The sequence below is a fragment of the Chaetura pelagica genome, unplaced genomic scaffold (genome assembly GCF_000747805.2).
Source record: "Chaetura pelagica isolate M959 unplaced genomic scaffold, ChaPel_1.0 scaffold430, whole genome shotgun sequence".
In the NCBI taxonomy this organism is placed as follows: domain Eukaryota; kingdom Metazoa; phylum Chordata; class Aves; order Apodiformes; family Apodidae; genus Chaetura; species Chaetura pelagica.
The window spans coordinates 684,149-701,714 of NW_009952159.1; the positions used below are offsets into that span (position 1 = coordinate 684,149).

Below are 17,566 nucleotides of genomic sequence, written 5' to 3' on the forward strand. Positions count from 1 at the left end.
CTCCCAGCAGCCCAGGCTGCTCCAAGCCCCATCCAACCTGCCCTTCAACACCCCCAGGGATGGGGCAGCCACAGCTTCCCTGGCCAACCTGGGCCAGGCTCTCCCCACCCTCACAGCCCAGAATTTCTCCCTCCCATCTCAGCTCCAGCTCCCTCTGCCAGCTGGAAACCCTTCCCCCTGCTCCCATCCCTCCCTGCCCTTGTCCCAAGCCCCTCCCCAGCTTTCCTGGAGCCCCTTCAGGCACTGGAAGGTGCCCTAAGGGTCTCTCTGGAGCCTTATCCAGGCTGAACAGCCCCATCCAGCCTGTTCCCCAGCCCAGGAGGTTGATGACCTTGCAAGGAGCCAGGAGATCTTGGATTTTGGTGAACCCTTGGCTCTGTGTCTGCTGGGTAAGTGCTGAGTGCCCTGAAGAGCAGGACTGTGCCAATGCACCCGTGGCCAACAGGCAAGAGGAGGTTTTATGAAGTGCTGGGATGCAGGGAGGTTAGATGGAAGGGGTGAATGAAGCAGGTGGTGAGAAGGATGCTCTACATTTTTATTCCCTGGCTCTTGCAGGAACCTGGGAGCTGGGAAGCCAACCCTTCAGCCCTGAGCTCCAAGCTCCCCCGAGCCACGAGCGCTGCCCCCAGGGACAGAGCTGACTCTCCTGAGAGCTGGTAGGGTGGGTGGCACTCACCGTGATGGGGAAATAGTCCCTCATGTACCTCCAGACGATGCTCTTGCGCAGGATGTGGATCCTCCTCCCGCCCTTCCCAGGGGTTTCCCTGTCCAGGAACCACCACACGGCATAGAGGGCACTGAGCAGCCAGAAACGGGTGAAGAGGAGGGCGATGAAGGCAGCTATGCAGCACTGGGCTGGGGGGGAGAAGCAGGCAGTGAGTTAGTGGCAGAATTGGCTCCAGATCTGGAGTCCCCAACCTAAGGAGGACATAGAACTCCTTGTGCGTGTGCAGAGGAGGCCACCAGGATGTTCAGAGGGGCTGGAGCACCTTCCCCATGAAGATAGGCTGAGGAAGATGGGGTTGTTCAGCCTGGAGAAGAGGAGGCTCCATGGTGACCTTGTACCTTTAGGTTGGAAGGGACCTTCAAGATCATCCAGCTCCAACCCCCTGCATGGGCAGGGACACCTCCCAGCAGCCCAGGCTGCTCCAAGCCCCATCCAACCTGCCCTTCAACACCCCCAGGGATGGGGCAGCCACAGCTTCTCTGGGCAACCTGGGCCAAGGTCTCACCAACCTCACAGCACAGAATTTCCTCCTCATGTCTAATCTAAATCTCCCTCTTCCAGTTTAAATCCATCATCCCCTGCTCCCATCCCTCCCTGCCCTTGTCCCAAGCCCCTCCCCAGCTTTCCTGGAGCCCCTTCAGGCCCTGGAAGCTGCTCTCAGGTCTCCCTGGAGCCTTCTCTTCTCTAGGCTCAACATCCCAACTCTCTCAGCCTATGAGAATATGTATCATGTTTTACTCTTTATTGGTTATTTCTTATTGATTTTGGAGCTTTTCCTCCACTTCTCAGGTTCATTCTCAATTCTAATTCTGGCTTCTAAAGGATTTAAAGTCCTTTCAACTCGTTGCCATCACAGATTTTACAGGAATGCTCTATTTCATTTCCTAAGACATTAATGACTCTTGCCTTTCCCAAGTCATTAAGAATTCTCTGAGCTGTTTCCAGTCACTGCTCAGCTTTGCCCTCTACCTCCCACATCCCTCAAGCCTGGTGTTTTGGCACAGGAATAAGAAATGAAAAGTCTGTGTGCAAGGAAGCATCACTTGGGACATCAAATCCCACCCAAGCCCAATAGTGTCTAACCACTAAGAAGCACTGATGGCCACCAAGTTGCCACCTGGTCAAGCAGATGTCCTAAAAAAATGCCTAGGAAGAGCTGTATCCTCTCCATCTGTCCCTCTGGAAGTCTTGGTGTTGTCTGGGAAGGGGGAACTGAGCTTAAATAAGTTTAAAATTCATCCAAGCCCTTTGCCTTCCGCAGCTCTAGTCACAGACCTCCAACTAGATTCTGTCCCATTGACCACAGGCTTTGTATCTCTCAAGGAAAGCACCAACCAGCATGAAATGAAGCTCCAGAGGCCACAGGATACAGAAAAGCTGCTGGAGGAACAACCCAGAGGTTGCAATTTTACTGCACCCAGGAGCAAGGTGCTGCTGCAGAACTGTGCAAGGCCTCATTCCCCTTTTATCTCCTCAAGCAAAGCTCAAGGTCCTTTCTGCAAATTGAAGGAGGTGTTCTGCTCCACATCTATGTACTTATCATCCAAGTGAGTCTTTATCTTGCAGTGATATAGTTATTAATTTCTCCCTTGGTGCATTTGCAAGGTAACTCTTTATTGTTTGGTTGCTGGTTTTGGACTCAAGTCACACTCAGGGACCTTCACTCAATCTGAAGATTTGTTGCTTTTTTGGACTTGTAAAAATCTTGCAGTGTCCTGATTGGTGTGGGAAAGGAGCCCCTTCCTGTCCTGGAATGGATCTTTTATCTGAAAGCTGCTGTGGTTGGAACCAGAGGCAGGAAAGTCCAGAAAAACATGTACAGTTCTATCCTACTCTCTTCACCTAGACCCATCCCAGCCTTCAGCAGACACATGGTTGCTCAGGGGCTTCCTTTTGGTGGGAAGAGGCACTTAGTACCTCTGCTTGGTGTGCAGGAGGGAGCCCCTGTAGTTGCTTGGACCAAGAGAGATTGATGTCCCCACCCAACTTCCTTGCAGACACCTGTGTCACGTCCTCCAGCTCCTCCAGGAGAACATGGCAGAGGCAGTGCAGGCCCACAGCTTAGACATCAAGGCTTTCTGGACCACCAGTGGCAAGATTTTTGCCATGGAGCTGTTGTTGATGCTTCCTGAGAGCTGTGCCAGGTGCCCAGGCTGGCTCCACCACCAGCTCCACTGCCCAGGACTTCACCCTCACTGGTGACTCTTCACGTCCTCGTTCTTCAAGCTGCTGAAAAACAACATCCCAACCCAAGAAAGGGATAAATCCTGCACCCCTCAGGGGCAGAGGGAAGGACTGTGCACCAAAGATCTATTTCCATTCCTGCAAAGCCTAAGTCTTTCCTGAATCCATGTTGGAGGGGAACACACTCTGCCCTTCCTCCACGGGTCACCTCCCAGAGGAAGAGCAGGAAGGAGAACCTAAAGCCACCTCTTTGCCCCTTCTGCTTCTTCTCTGCAGGACACACAGAAGGGCTGGGTGGCAAACAGGACTTCTTGCCTGTTGTCAGGCTGCTGCCCATAACCATTGCTTTCCTCTTTTGAGAGGAATCCTAAGAGGGAAACAAGGGGTTCCTTGTCTGTCCCCCCCTGGACCAGGGACCACTTCAGAGCTTCTCAGATGAGAGCCATGTTTCCTTCAGCATCTGCCTTCCTCCCAACAACTGTCATTTTCTGGGCTTCCTGCCAGAAAAACACTTTACAGGATATCACCAACATGGCATTAGGCTCTTGGCCAGGGAACCTCAGCAGAAATGTCCCTTCTGGGGCCAAACTCCAACCAATGTGCAACCCTCTGTGCCCACAAAGCAATGCTCAAAGGGTTGTTAGGTCTCAGAAACACTGCTGGGAGAGATGACAAGCTGAGTCATGGTGGGGACTGGGGAAAAGCTGCAAGTCCCCAGTTCATTAGAAACCCATCTTGGAACCCCATTGGCTGCCAGGGTTCTGCAAAGCCAGGCAAGCTCCCCACAGGGTGGTTTGGGTTGGAAGGGACCTTTGAAGGTCATCTAGTCCAACCTTTCTGCCATAATCAGGGACATCCTTAACTCCTTCAGGTTGCTCAGAGCCCCAGCCAACCTCTCTGGGCACCTGGACACCAGTGTCTCACCATCCTCATTAAATAAACTTTCTTCCTTATATCTAGTCTGAATCTTCCCTCTTTCAGTTTAAAACCATCAGCCTTTGTCCTGTTGCCACAGGCCCTGCTGAAAAGTCTGTCCCCATCTTTCTTAGGAGCCCCCTTTAAGTACTAAAAGGATGCAAAAAGGTCTCCCTGGAGCCTTCTTTTCTCCAGGATGAACAACCCCAACTCTCTCAGCCTGTCCTCACAACAAAGGTGCTCCAGCCCTCTGATGGCTTTTGTCACCCTCCTGTGCTGCTCCAGCAGCTCCATGTCAGAGAATGGTTTGGGTTGAAAGGGACCTTAAAGACCATCTAGTTCCAACCCCCAGCTTGGACAAGCTTTCCATGGGAACAAGCTCTCTATTGAGGATGGGGACTGAAGGAAAAGAGAGGAGCATCTTCAGTGCTCAAGTATAGAAACCCCACAACATCCACCTTCCACCTTTCTGCCCCATAACTCCTTGATTTGCAGCCTCAGGCTGCAATCTCTCAAGCCATGGTTGCACCCTCAGAAGGAACAGGCAGGCTGGGAGATGTGGATTCATCCCTTCCAACCCCAACCAGACTGTGATGTCTTCTCTATGTCACAGGCTTCAAGTGAGAAGCACATGGAAGACTTTTCTGGTCAGGTCATCAAAGTGCTGCTGGTCCCAGCATTGCTGCTCACCCAGCACGAGCTCCTTCAACCTGAAGCAGGGGGAAGAGCAGGCTCTGGAAGGAGATTTTCAGCATCACAGCAGCCCCAGAGTGAGTCAGAGTCCTGTTGCAGGTGTCAGGAAGCTTTGCCAGATGCACATTGCTGAGGTCCCCAGTGCCACAGTCCCTGACAGTGGCATTAAAGTTGGAAGGGACCTCACAAATCACCCAGTTCCAACCCCCCTATGAGCAGGGAACCACTAGACCAGGCTGCACAAAACCTCATCCAACCTGGCCTTAAAAACCTCCAGGGATGGGGCATCAACAACCTCCTTGGGCAACCCATCCCAGCTCCTCACCACCCTCACAGTGAAGAATTTCTTCCTAATATCTGACCTAAATCTCCCCTCTCTCAGTTTCAAACCATCACCCCTTGTCCTCTCACTATCTCCTCTTCTGCCTGCACAGATGCTGCCCCCCCGGCACAGCCCAGCCTGGCCAGGCTCTCCCAGGCTGTGGACTCTGCTCAGAACCTGCCTCATGCTGGCACCTGCTGCCCTTTGAGCCACCCTGCTGGCTGGAAGGGTTCAAAGGCTGGTGCTGGGTCCCCAGGCATGGACAGATCTCCTGCCCCCACACTGGGTCTGTTTGTGTGGGTTCAGCCCTGCTGTGCTTTCTACAACTGCCCGGGAGGAGGCTGGAGAGGGTGGGAGTTGGGGTTGGTCTCTTAGCCCAAGGAACAAGTGATAGAACAAGATGGAACGGCCTCAAGTTGTGCCAGGGGAGGTTGAGGTTGGATCTGGGGAACAATTTCTCCCTGGCAAGGGTTGTCAGGGCCTGGCCCAGGCTGCCCAGGGCAGGGGGGGAGTCCCCATCCCTGGAGGGGTTTCCAAGCCCTGGAGATGGTGCTGAGGGACACGGGGCAGGGGTGGCCTTGGCAGGGCTGGGTTAATGGCTGGATGTGATGATCTTAAAGATCTTTTCCAACCAAAATGCTTCTGTGATTCCATTCTACACTCATGCTTCTGCACGGTGTGTCTGGAGGGATGGCCAAGCCCATGGAGACCTGAAATGAGGGAGGCAGCAGGGAAGCAGAGCAGCAGGTTTGGGCACCAGCCTGCTGGGTTTTGAGCCCCACAGAAGCCTGGCTCCATTGCCTTAGGAGGGGGCACTGGTCAGAACTGGGATCCTGCAATGGAGAAGCAATGGGATTCCTACTCCATGCCCTGCATCCCATCCTTGCACTGTGCACACCCCTTCCAGCAGCTGTCAGCATCTGGAGACGTGGCCTCTCTGCTCCCTGAGGAGTCCTTAGTGAAGGGGCTACAGAAAAGCTGGGGAGGGAATTTTTATCAGGGTGTGTAGTGATAGTAGGAGGGGAAATGGCTTTAAACTGGAAGCAGGGAGATTTAGGTTGGACATCAGGAGGGAATTCTTTGCTGTGAGGGTGGAGAGAGCCTGGCCCAGGTTGCCCAGAGAAGCTGTGGCTGCCCCATCCCTGGCAGTGTTGAAGGGCAGGTTGGATGGGGCTTTGAGCAGACCGGGCTGCTGGGGCCCTGTCCATGCAGGGGGGTTGGAACTAGATGATCTTGAAGGTCCCTCCCAACCCAAACCAGTCTGTGATTCCATGATTTTGCCTCAGTGCCCTTTGCAAGGAGCATCCTGAAGAAACCCAGCAGCAGGGGCAGTGCCTGCCTGCAGCCCAGCTCCCTGCCAGCACCAGGCTGGAGCTGCCACCCTCACCCAGCAGCCTGTGGGGGGTGAATGAGCCCCTCAGCTGGTGCTTGGCTTCTGGGAAGGAACATTTGCAGAACCACAGCAGCAGCTGCAGCCAGTGCTGCTGGGCAGAAAGGGAGCTACAGAAGACCCCAGAACCCTCCAGTTTGGCCAGTTGGGTCCATGGCTTTTTCCAGATCTCCCTTCCCCTGTTAACAACAGCCGTGTCTCCTCCTTCAGGGTGGTCTCTGGTGAGCAGGAGAAGGTTGATCATAGCTGGGATCTCTTCAGCACTGGAAGAACCCAGGTTTCATAACTAAAAAGATCAGATAGCACCAAATGCCCTTTCACTCTGCCATGCTTAACTGGGCTCTGTGGCAGCTCAGCTGGCCCTGCCAGCACTGCTGCCACACTGGGGTGTCCCCTCCACCTGGAGAGGGATGTTCTCCAGAGCAACACGAGGGACCACACTGGTTACACCTCTCCAAAGCAACCTGGCAGAGCCCATTGGCTGACCCAGCAGGTGAGCAACATGGCCAAGTCATGTCCATGTTGCTGCTTCTCTTCCAGTGGCCAGCACCAGTTGTCCCAGCCCTCTGTCATTCTCCAAACTGTGCCAGTGAGTAGCTTGGAGAAGTATTACTTAGCATGGGCCAAACCCATGCCAAGAAGCATGCAAACTGCCTGGACCAGTATGGCCCAGTGCTCCAGTCCATCAAATACTGGTGTAGAAGTGGCCATTCAGCCCCAGGTCTCTAGCAGAGTTTGGATGGAGCCATCTCAGAAGCTTACTGAGGTTTGAAGCTTTCTTTTGCAGGTGTTTTGCTTGGGAGATGCCAGGACCCAGTTGTACACCAAGACCTGCTGCCTCCCTGTGTTGGGACAAGCCCCAGCTCTCCTGCCACAATAAGGTAGAAGCTTTACAGAGATCCCACCTGAGATTAAGAAGTGGCCTGACAATGGGAAACTCTGGAATGTTGCCTTCCAGCCTGGTTCCTGATGAGCTGTAAATCACCCCAGCCAGCCTGATAAGCTGCCTCTGGGTCTCCCATCTCCTCCTTTCCCAAACTCTCCTTTCCATCAGCACCTGATGCCTTCCACACAGCACTGAGTTTATCTGGGTCCACTTTGATAAGGTATCTCTTCCCCACCCTGCTTGGGTTTTTCTGGAAAAATGCCCATTTGGGGTGTGCAGAGCCCAAGTGAAGTGTCTGATTCCAGGGCTGCCAAGCAGAATTCCCCATGCTCTTCCCACCTGACCATCCCCTTAGGCATGGGAATTCCATTTCTCACCACTGACCCTAAGCAGGGCAGCACCTTGGGCAAAGAAAACACTAAACCAAAGAGCAGGAGAAGCTGAAACTCCCTGGGAGTGTTCAAGGCTGGGTTGGATGGGGCTTGGAGCAACTTGAGCTGGTGGGAGGTGTCCCTGCCCATGCAGGGGGAACTAAAGGATCTTTTAAGGTCCCTTCCAGCTCAAAGCATTGGATGATTCTGTGCAAGCCCAGTGCTGCTGGGTAAGACCCCTCGATGCTCCCCAGAACACCCCCCCAGCCACACACCTCCCTGGTGTGACCACGCTGAGGGCTGAGGAGAAACCAAACCTAAAACACAAAAAGCAAAGGGGGGAAGGGAGGGGAAGAACTGCTCCAGGGAGACAGAGCCCCCCACACTGCTCTGAAATGGAGATATTGAAGACCCTCCTTCCAATTCCCTGCAGAATCCCAGAAGATGCTGCTTTCTTTGGCCCCAGACCTTCAGCCCTGGGTCTTCCCTGGGGTGGAGGTGAGGAGGGAAAAAGCTGCTCTGGCTTCTCAGAGAAGGAGAAGCAGGTGCCTCTTACCTAGAGCCAGGAAGCTGAAGACCCATTGAACCACAGCTGCTGTCTGAAGCCTTCTCTGCAGAGGCAGGGAGCGAGGAGCAAACTCAACCTTCATCTTGGGCTCGGAGTGCAGGGCTCAGGAGGAGGAAGAAGCTCTTCAGGTGGCAGCTGCAAAGGGCAAAGTCACCTGCAATATTTACCCACTTACAGTAGAGGGGATAGGGCAACCTGCAGGGATGCTGGCTGCCTGCAGCCACCCTCTGGTGTGGGGAGGAAAGGGACACTGCCAGGAGGTGTCACCACCTTTATGACAAGGTGACTCCCCACGTGGGTAGGCAGGGAGGATCTCAGGCTTTTAGCACCCAAACCTGGGAAGTAAACTCCCTTCAGGACCCAACCCTGACTTTCAGGGCCGGTCTCTTTCCAATCTTGCAGCATTTGGGTGTTTGCAGAGAGGATGAGGCACTCGTGCCTCTCAGCCAGGATTGATTCTCCCCACTGCCCAGCAAAACCAGCCTGGGCAGGGCAGGGAGGGACAGGCAGAAGGGACAGGCAGGTCACTTGTGCATGCAAGGGATACAGTGAGGATGGGTTGCAGCTTCAGCCAAGGAGGTCAGAAAGCAACCCATCAGTGCTTCACTGCTGAGTGAACTGCTGAGAAACCTCATGACTCTGCCAGGAGATGGATGGATGGATGGATGGATGGATGGATGGATGGATGGATGGATGGATGGATGGGTGGATGGGTGGGTGGATGGATGGATGGATGGATGGGCTGGACAAGTGTCTGTGTGCATCTTTGCACAGTTATGTGAGTGTATGAGAAAGGAATCACAGAATCATGGAATGGTTTGGGTTGGAAGGGACCTTAAAGATCATCCAGGTCCAACCCCCCTGCATGGGCAGGGACACCTCCCAGCAGCCCAGGCTGCTCCAAGCCCCATCCAACCTGCCCTTCAACACCCCCACGGATGGGGCAGCCAAAGCTTCCCCCGGCAACCTGGGCCAGGCTCTCCCCACCCTCACAGCACAGAATTTCTCCCTCCCATCTCAGCTCCAGCTCCCTCTGCCAGCTGGAAACCCTTCCCCCTGCTCCCATCCCTCCCTGCCCTTGTCCCAAGCCCCTCCCCAGCTTTCCTGGAGCCTCTTCAGAAATTACTCCCTCCCTTTTCCCATTTCTCCCTCCCTTTTTCCATTTCTCCCTCCCTTTTCCCATTTCTCCCTCCCTTTTCCCATTTCTCCCCCCCAGGCAGCAGAGCAGCCCCAGCCCCTGCCCATCACACCCACCAGCTCTGATTCCCTGCATGGAAAAAAAGAAATATACCACATTTGGGGCGGGGGAACAAACCTCAGGGGACTGCCAAGGCACTCAGGTAAACAAAGAAATCATCTGGCAAGAGGCCTGAGGAAAGCAAGGGTCTGGTTGTAACCAGGATACAGAATAAAGCAGCTCCCAGCCTGCACCAAACCAGGAGCTGATCCAAGGCTTTTAGAGGCACCTCTGCCTGCTCTGAGGGGCATTTCAACCCCCCCAAGCCGCCCCCGGCCAAGAATTACAGAATGAGAACTAAAAACAACCCTTGGCAAAAGCAAATCTGGGGGGGGGTTGATGGAAAAATAATCCCTGCTCTCTGTCAAGCCCCAGGAAAACGGGGCTGGGAGGGGTTTGTGTCTGTTTGGTTCTGTTTTCCAGCCCCCAGGAACAACAAGGCTCTGGTGGAACCCCAAGGGCTCCTTCCTGCAGACACCAGTTGCTTCCATGGAGTTGAAACTGGCTTAGGACTTCCTTGCATCTCTCCCCACTCTGTCTTCTGCTGCAAATGTCCCCTGTCTGCTCCCAGAAAGCCAAGGAGGCTCTTAACTCTTTCAGCTCTGTTGCCTGGAGACGAGATGTTCCCTGGGGAGAAACCACTTGCCATTCCAAAATGCTGCAGGGAGGGAGATCTGCAGGTCCAGGGCTCCTGGGCTTTCTGGGCTGTGAAACCCACAGCGTGGTCAGGGAGGTACATGGTCAGGGAGGTACATGGTCAGACCAAGGAGGAGAAAGTCCTTGCAGGGACATCCCTGGTCCAAAGATGATGTTTGAAGGTGTTTTCCACCCTTCAGTCTTGTCCTCATTGAAGCTCAGTCCTGCCAGGGAGATCTTTTAGTTATTGGTAGTGCAAAGGGTCACACCTGAGCCCTGGGGACACCCAGACACATGGGAAGTGGTTTTTTTGCTCCCAGAAGTTTCAGGCTAAGCCCTGGAGCAGTTGTACTGTTGGTTCCTCAAGCAGCTGTATTGCCAAGAGTTCCAGCTCTTTCCTTCTTGTTTATGATGACAAGGACAGCCCCATGTTCTGCATTTATTGGGCTACCTGGAAGAGCTGACCAGGGAGCAAAGCAGGGCTCAGCTGGGTAATAAATATTTATGTCCTGCTCTGCTCTGGAGAATTAATTTGCTTTTTTGTCTTTTTACATCCTTAAATCAAGAGGAAGAAATAATCAGTTATGGAGGGCTTGGAAATATTCTGGTTAAATGAGAAAGGGGTCAGAGATTTCTAGTCAGGAGGAGCTGAGAGAGATGCATCTTGTTGTTGTGTGTAGGCAAAGTAAAATCTGTAACCTGTTTTAGTGAAGAGCAGAGATGTGATTCTGAAGTGCTAAAGTAGCTAAGCAGTAGGTGGGAGAAGGATCTGGGGAGACCTTAGAGCACTTTCCAGTACCTGAAGAGTCTCCAGGAAAGCTGAGGAGGGACTTATGACAAGGGCAGGGAGGGATGGGATGCGGGGAGATGGTTTTAAGTTGAAAGAGGAAAGATTTAGATTGGATCTTAGGAAGAAATTCTGTGCTGTGAGGGGGGGGAGAGCCTGGCCCAGGTTGCCCAGAGAAGCTGTGGCTGCCCCATCCCTGGCAGTGTTGAAGGGCAGGCTGGATGGGGCTTGGAGCAGCCTGGGCTGCTGGGAGGTGTCCCTGCCCATGCAGGGGGTTGGATCTAGATGGTCTTTAAGGTCCCTTCCAACCCAAACCACTAGATGATTCTAGGAATAAGTTGGCCTCTGTAATCCTCTTATCAGAGGCCCTTGTGACTCAGTTGATCAATGTCCATCTCTGAGAACAAGGAGGAACCCAGGAAGCCCTGAGTCAGCCAGCTGCAGGCTTGGCAAGTCACCAAGCTCAGCGTGGTGGGACATGCCCATGAGACACGAGTGGAGCAGGTTGCACGTGGAGACCTGGCCATGCTCCAGCATCAGGGCTACCATGGAGGAAAAGACACAAGCAGGGGTCAGTGCAGTGACATGTAGGGGAAGACCCTGCAGAGCTGTCTTGTTTTGTCCTGCCAGGACAAGCTGGTCATGGCTCCTTGTTGAGTCCCCTGTTGAAGACTCACTACATGTAGAACCTGTGATGCCCCAGAGGAAGAACTAGATGCTCTCTCCAGATCACTGCTCTTCTCTTCTAATCATAGGTAACCCTTTTTCTTCCCCTAAAGCCTCTCAGCCATTCGTATCTACTCCTAGAACTTCCCACCAGCATTTCCCTTCCAGTGGGAGGGAAACACTATCAGAAGGAAACTGCAGGTGTCTTTTTGCTAGTTGTCCAGGGGTTTGTCTGAACCCCATTCCTTCCCACCCCATCAAACCACCAGCAGTGAGTGAATGTCCCCTGGGAGGTCCTCCTTGCTGGGGATCTTCCCACCACACCAAACCCTAATGTGATACCATTGCATCTTTGTCCTTCCCCAGCCCTGGGCAGGAGGATGGGTGGGAGGGGAGCCCACCTCTGCCTGCTGCTCTCTTTCTAAAATGCAAATTCTTTCAAAACACAGTCTTTCAGATTTTTACTCCCCTTTCTACCTTGCTGCAAAATAATTTCTCCTGCAATCTGGCTGTGATTACACCAGAGCTTTTCATTACAGATTTTCATGCCTTTTGGAACACTTGAATTATCAGTCAAATTCTTCTTGCCATGCACTTCAATTATTTGCTTTGTGCTGAATTTTGAGAGGGAGTTTCTTTGGCTTCCATCCCATTTGGCCTTGAAGCACCTTCCCACCAGACATGAATCATAAACAAATGTGACAAGGGGAACATGAACACCCCAGGCAGATCTTCTTTCCCAGCAGTTTTGTGTCATTATAAAATGATGTAAGACGTGAGAAGCCACTAAAAATCTCCTGTAAGTTGCCACCCGCAGTGTTGTCATATTCTCTTGTCCCTGGTGATGGCTGGTGGGGACAGGAGCTGTTCAGGCAAGTCTCATCAGTGCAGAGGTAGCACCTGCAAAGCTGTTACACTGCCTGGGGCATCCCTGCCATGGCTGGGACACAGTCAGCATGGAGATAAATAGAGGTAAATCACCCGTGTCCTGGGCTGTGTCACCAGCAGCGTGAGCAGCAGGGCCAGGGAGGGGATTGTCCCCTCTGCTCTGCTCTGCTGAGACCCCCCTGCAGGGCTGGGAACAGCTCTGGGGTCCCCAGCACAGGGAGGACACGGAGCTGTTGGAGAGAGGCCAGAGGAGGCCCCGGAGATGCTGGGAGGGCTGGAGCAGCTCTGGAGCCAGGCTGGGAGAGTTGGGGTGTTCAGCCTGGAGAAGAGAAGGCTCCAGGGAGAGCTGAGAGCAGCTTCCAGTGCCTGAAGGGGCTCCAGGAAAGCTGGGGAGGGACTTGGGACAAGGGCAGGGAGGGATGGGAGCAGGGGGAAGGGTTTCCAGCTGGCAGAGGGAGCTGGAGCTGAGATGGGAGGGAGAAATTCTGGGCTGTGAGGGTGGGGAGAGCCTGGCCCAGGTTGCCCAGGGAAGCTGTGGCTGCCCTATCCCTGGGGGGGTTGAAGGGCAGGTTGGATGGGGCTTGGAGCAGCCTGGGCTGCTGGGAGGTGTCCCTGCTCATGCAGGGGTTTGGAACTAGGTGATCTTTACGGTCCCTTCCAACCCAAACCATTCTATGGTTCTATGATGCCTGCTCCTAGGTAGTCTCCAATAGCTTAAGTTTAACTGAAAGGCATCCTGGCTTTACTGGAGGATGCCAGGAGAAGATGATTCACCAGGTCCCCTATGAACCAGCTCCCAAAACATCCCAGTTCTCATTGCACAGGTGACCTATTCCCTGCCCCCACCCCAGCAGATCCCAGCACGGATGGGACACGGAACCACCTCCTGGTGGGTCTACCCATAGCCAACACTGATTTGGGGTGATGCACAACATCAGGCTTGCTCTGGTTTGAATCCCACCACGATGCCCTTAACCTCATAAAAACTTCTGGGCAGGATCAAACCCCAGCCTGAAACAGCCCAATGCTGAGTGACGCCCACGTCCTTGGCCAACCCCAGGGCCAACATCCCACCCCTTGGCTTCATGCTCAGCCACAGCCTTTTCCCAGAAGGGGTTGGAGTAGGAAAAAAAAACAACCTATGCCTCCTTTCTGCTGTGGCTGCTGTAATTTAAACACAGAGACATTTTTATATATTTACCTCCCATCCTCCCTGAGAGGGGTTTGCAGCCAGAGACTCAATCCAGCTGATTAGAGCTAATGGGTTTGACTTGACGTAAGCAATGAAATGATTTCCATGGCTGATTCCTGAAAGTGAACAGTGTCCATGCTCCAAGATTTATATATAACTGTAGATTTCACTGCAGGAGACACTAAGCATTTTCCATTCTGCAGCTTCTGACTCCATCCAGGTCTGCCTGGCACCTGCAGAGCAGTGAGGAGGCTCATGAGGCTGCAAACCCTCCCTGAGCACTTTGACCTGTGTCTTCTCTAACAAAGCAGAACAGAAGAGGAGATGGGTAGGACATGATGGTGGGTTTGGGTGTGAGATGAGACCAGGCTTGTTGCAGGTGAAGGAAGCTCTGAGAAAGGTTTAAAACCACATTGTGCAGGTGCAAATCCCCAGTCCCCTGAGGCACGACCCAGGTAGGGCAACCCAGAGGGACTCAGGTTGGATTCAGATTGGACCTTCTTGCCTTCTAAACTGCTTCTCAGAGATGATTCTGGGTGCTGAGCAGGGACACCCCTTAGATCCAAAATGGGGCCTGCTGCAATGGGTCTGTATGGGCTTGCACCCACCAGGAGCACATCAATATATTAACTCTCAATTTATTTATTTATATATATATGTATATGTATAAAACCCCCCTTTCAGGGGTGGTAAAATACTGGCCCAGGTTGCCCAGAGGGGTGGGAGATGCCCCATCCCTGGAAACATGGTCAGGTTGGATGTGGTTCTGAGCAACCTGATCTAGCTGAAGATGTCCCTGCTCACTGCAGGGGGGTTGGACTAGATGAGCTTTAAAGGTCCCTTGCAACCCAAACCCTTCTGTGATTCTGATTCCATACTAAGGGCCAGGGATCCTTAGAATAGTTGTGGTTGGAAAAGACTTTTAAGATCATCAAGTCCAACACTTAACCCTACACTGCCAAGTCCACCACTAAACCATGTCCCTAAATTGCTCTGACAGCTCTTAGTGCAGCAACCTCCCAGAACAGCAAAGCTGCTGCAATCCCAAATGTTTCCTTCAGGAAGCATCTGAGCAGGTTCAGGGCCTCTGTGGCCACCAGATCTCAGGCCAAGATGGGTTTCACACCCTCACCAATCACTGTGCTGGCTTTGAGATGCATGAAATGGCCCGTTGGGTGCAAAACAACCAGCTGTTTGCCATCACCCTGTGCATGGAGACATGGGGCTGGGGTCTGAGAGCAGCTGTTTGGGGACAACTCTCCCACCTCTGCTGCATGACCTGGAGCTGTCAATGGTTTCATCTTCTGCAGAAGGGGAGTGGAGTTCAACAAGAACCACGTGCCTTTATGATACTGGCCACAAAGGTAAAAATCAGCCTAAAAAGTGGTCAGAACTTCCAGCACAGGTGCAAAGCAGCACCCACCACACTTAGAAAAGCAGCACATGGTGCATTGAGGCCTCAGGAAACTCTGGCTTGGTTCCAGCCCAGGAGATCCCTACATCTTTCATGATCATTATCCCTTTTAATTGCACTGGGTGGAAAAGCAGGGATGATCAGATCCCTGTGGGCAAAACAACAGCCATGCCTAGACACTCCTGCTTGTCATTTCTTTCTTGTTATCCCTCAATTTCCACAATTTTCCTACAGGCAAGAATGAAATGAAACAAATCAAGACAAAAATAAGCAAAAAAACCCCCAAAACCACCAACCCCAAAGCTCAGGGTCCAAGACTCAATAAGGGGATACAAAGCACTGGATTAAAGGAACAATCCAGGCAGGAATAATCCTGCTTTTCATTGCCCTCCCAGCAGCTGCTGCCGTTGCCTGGTGGGAATTGTTTGGTTTTTGCCTTGTAATTCAGTGTTTGAGTGAGTGGGTTTTGGAGGCACTGGGATCACTGGTTGGATTGGAGGGGTGTTCCCAAGGGAAGTGCTGGGGGTGCTGCTGATAAAAACCCCAGGGTTCATGGCCAGGCTTGTCTTCGCGTGGTGAGACCAGAAGGTGGAGGCAGTTGGGTTGGAAATGGACTTGACTGGGTGCAGAGAGAATAAAGAGGAGGGGGGGAGGGAGGAAAGAGGGAGGATGTGGAGGTGGAGAGAGGGAGGGATGGAGAGAGGGAGGGATGGAGGGATGGAGGATGGAGGGATGGAGAGAGGGAGGGATGGAGAGAGGGAGGGATGGAGGGATGGAGGATGGAGGGATGGAGAGAGGGAGGGATGGAGAGAGGGAGGGATGGAGGGATGGAGGATGGAGGGATGGAGAGAGGGAGGGATGGAGAGAGGGAGGGATGGAGGGATGGAGGATGGAGGGATGGAGAGAGGGAGGGATGGAGAGAGGGAGGGATGGAGGGATGGAGGATGGAGGGATGGAGAGAGGGAGGGATGGAGAGAGGGAGGGATGGAGGGATGGAGGATGGAGGGATGGAGAGAGGGAGGGATGGAGAGAGGGAGGGATGGAGGGATGGAGAGAGGGAGAGATGGAGGGATGGAGGTGTGGAGGGATGGAGGGGTGGAGGGGTGGAGGATGGAGGGATGGAGGATGGAGGGGTGGAGGGTGAAGGGATGGAGCATGGAGGGATGGGGGGATGGAGGATGGAGGGTGAAGTGATGGAGGATGGAGGATAGAGGATGGAGGGGTGGAGGCTGCGTGGTGGAGGGACAGAGGGTGAAGAGGGGAGGGATGGAGGGGGAAGGGATAGAGGGATGGAGGATAGAGGGGTGGAGGATGGAGGGATGTAGGCCAGAGGGGAGAAGGTGGAGGCCAGGCTGGACAGCAGGGTGGGGAGTGGAGTGTGGGTGGGATTTGGGCTATGAATCCGTCCTGGGAAGGAGCATTAGGGGACAGGGATCTGCTGCCTCATGGCAGAGGGGGCTGCGGGAGGGTTTGCTCTTGTGGCTGGAAACCTGCAGTGAAGGGGAAAAACCTCCTGTGTGTGTGTGCACAGGTGTGTGTGCACAGGTGTGTGTGCGCACAGGTGTGTGTGTGTGTGTGCACAGGTGTGTGTGCAGGTGTGTGGGAGTTGGAGCTCAATGATCTTCAAGGTCTCTTCCAACTCCAAACCTCCCGTGGGTCTGTGTGTGCCTGCAGATGTGTGTGCACGTGTGTGCATACGTGCAGGGCTTGTGTTTGCACGTGCAGGTGCCCATTTGCTGCGTGTGCATGGGTGTGTGCAAGTGTGAGCACAGCTCTGGGCACGTCCAGTTGGGTGTGTGGGTGTTTGTGTGGGTGTCTGTGCCCGTGTGCACACCTGAGTCCCTGCACCTGCCTGCACGTGTGTGCACATAGTGCTTGCACGTCTGCATGTGAGCACACGTGTGCATGGAGGTGCACTCTTCTGCATGTGCACGTGTGTATGCATGCATGTGATTGCATGTACACGTGTGTGCATTCATGTGTGCATGTTTGTGTGCAGGTGTGTGTGTGCATATGCATGTACATACACCCGAGTGCACGTGTGCACATAAGTTTGTGCACGTGTGTTTGTATGTGTATGTGTGTGACCGTGTGCTTGTGCAGGTAAGTGTGCATACCTGTGTGCATAGCCACGTGCAGGTGTGTGTGCATGTTGAATGTCCATGTGTGTGTGGACATGTGTGTCTGTGTGTGCTGGCAGGGAGCTGTGTGCACGTGTGTGTGTCTGCATGTGTGTGTGTGTGCTCATGTATGTGTGCACGTGTGTGTGTGCCCGTGTGTGTGTATGTGCTCGTGTGTGTGTGCACATGTGTGTGTGCACGTGTGTGTGTCTGCACGTGTGTGTGTGTGCTCATGTGTGTGTGTGTGCACGTGTGTGTGTCTGCATGTGTGTGTGCTCATGGATGTATGTGCACATGTGTGTGTCTGCACGTGTGTGTGTGCATGTGTACTCACCTCTATGTGCGTGCACGTGTGTGTGCCTGTGCGCACACGTGTGCACACCTCTGTGTGCGTGTCAAATCGCACCTGTGCTTGCACATGCGTGTGCACGCGTGTGTGTCTCCGCATGTGGGCGCCTCTCACACGCGTGTGCCTGCGCGCGCACACGGGCGTGCCTGGCACGTGTGGCTGTGCACACGCGCGCAGGGGGCGGGCGCGCCTTGCACGGGGACGCGCGGGGGCCGGTGTGA

The 17,566-nt window shown here is 53.6% G+C and overlaps 1 protein-coding gene across 1 annotated transcript in view; it reads right to left on the reverse strand.

Moving 5' to 3' along the window:
* Positions 1-8,138, reverse strand: part of MOGAT2 (monoacylglycerol O-acyltransferase 2) — a 26,594-nt gene extending 18,456 nt beyond the window's left edge. The window contains exons 1-2 of the mRNA XM_010007186.1: positions 8,045-8,138; positions 677-855 (exon numbers count right to left, since the gene is read on the reverse strand). Coding sequence (XP_010005488.1) covers positions 677-855; positions 8,045-8,138 — 273 coding nt within the window. The remainder of the gene's footprint in view (positions 1-676; positions 856-8,044) is intronic.
* Positions 8,139-17,566: the final 9,428 nt, after the last annotated feature.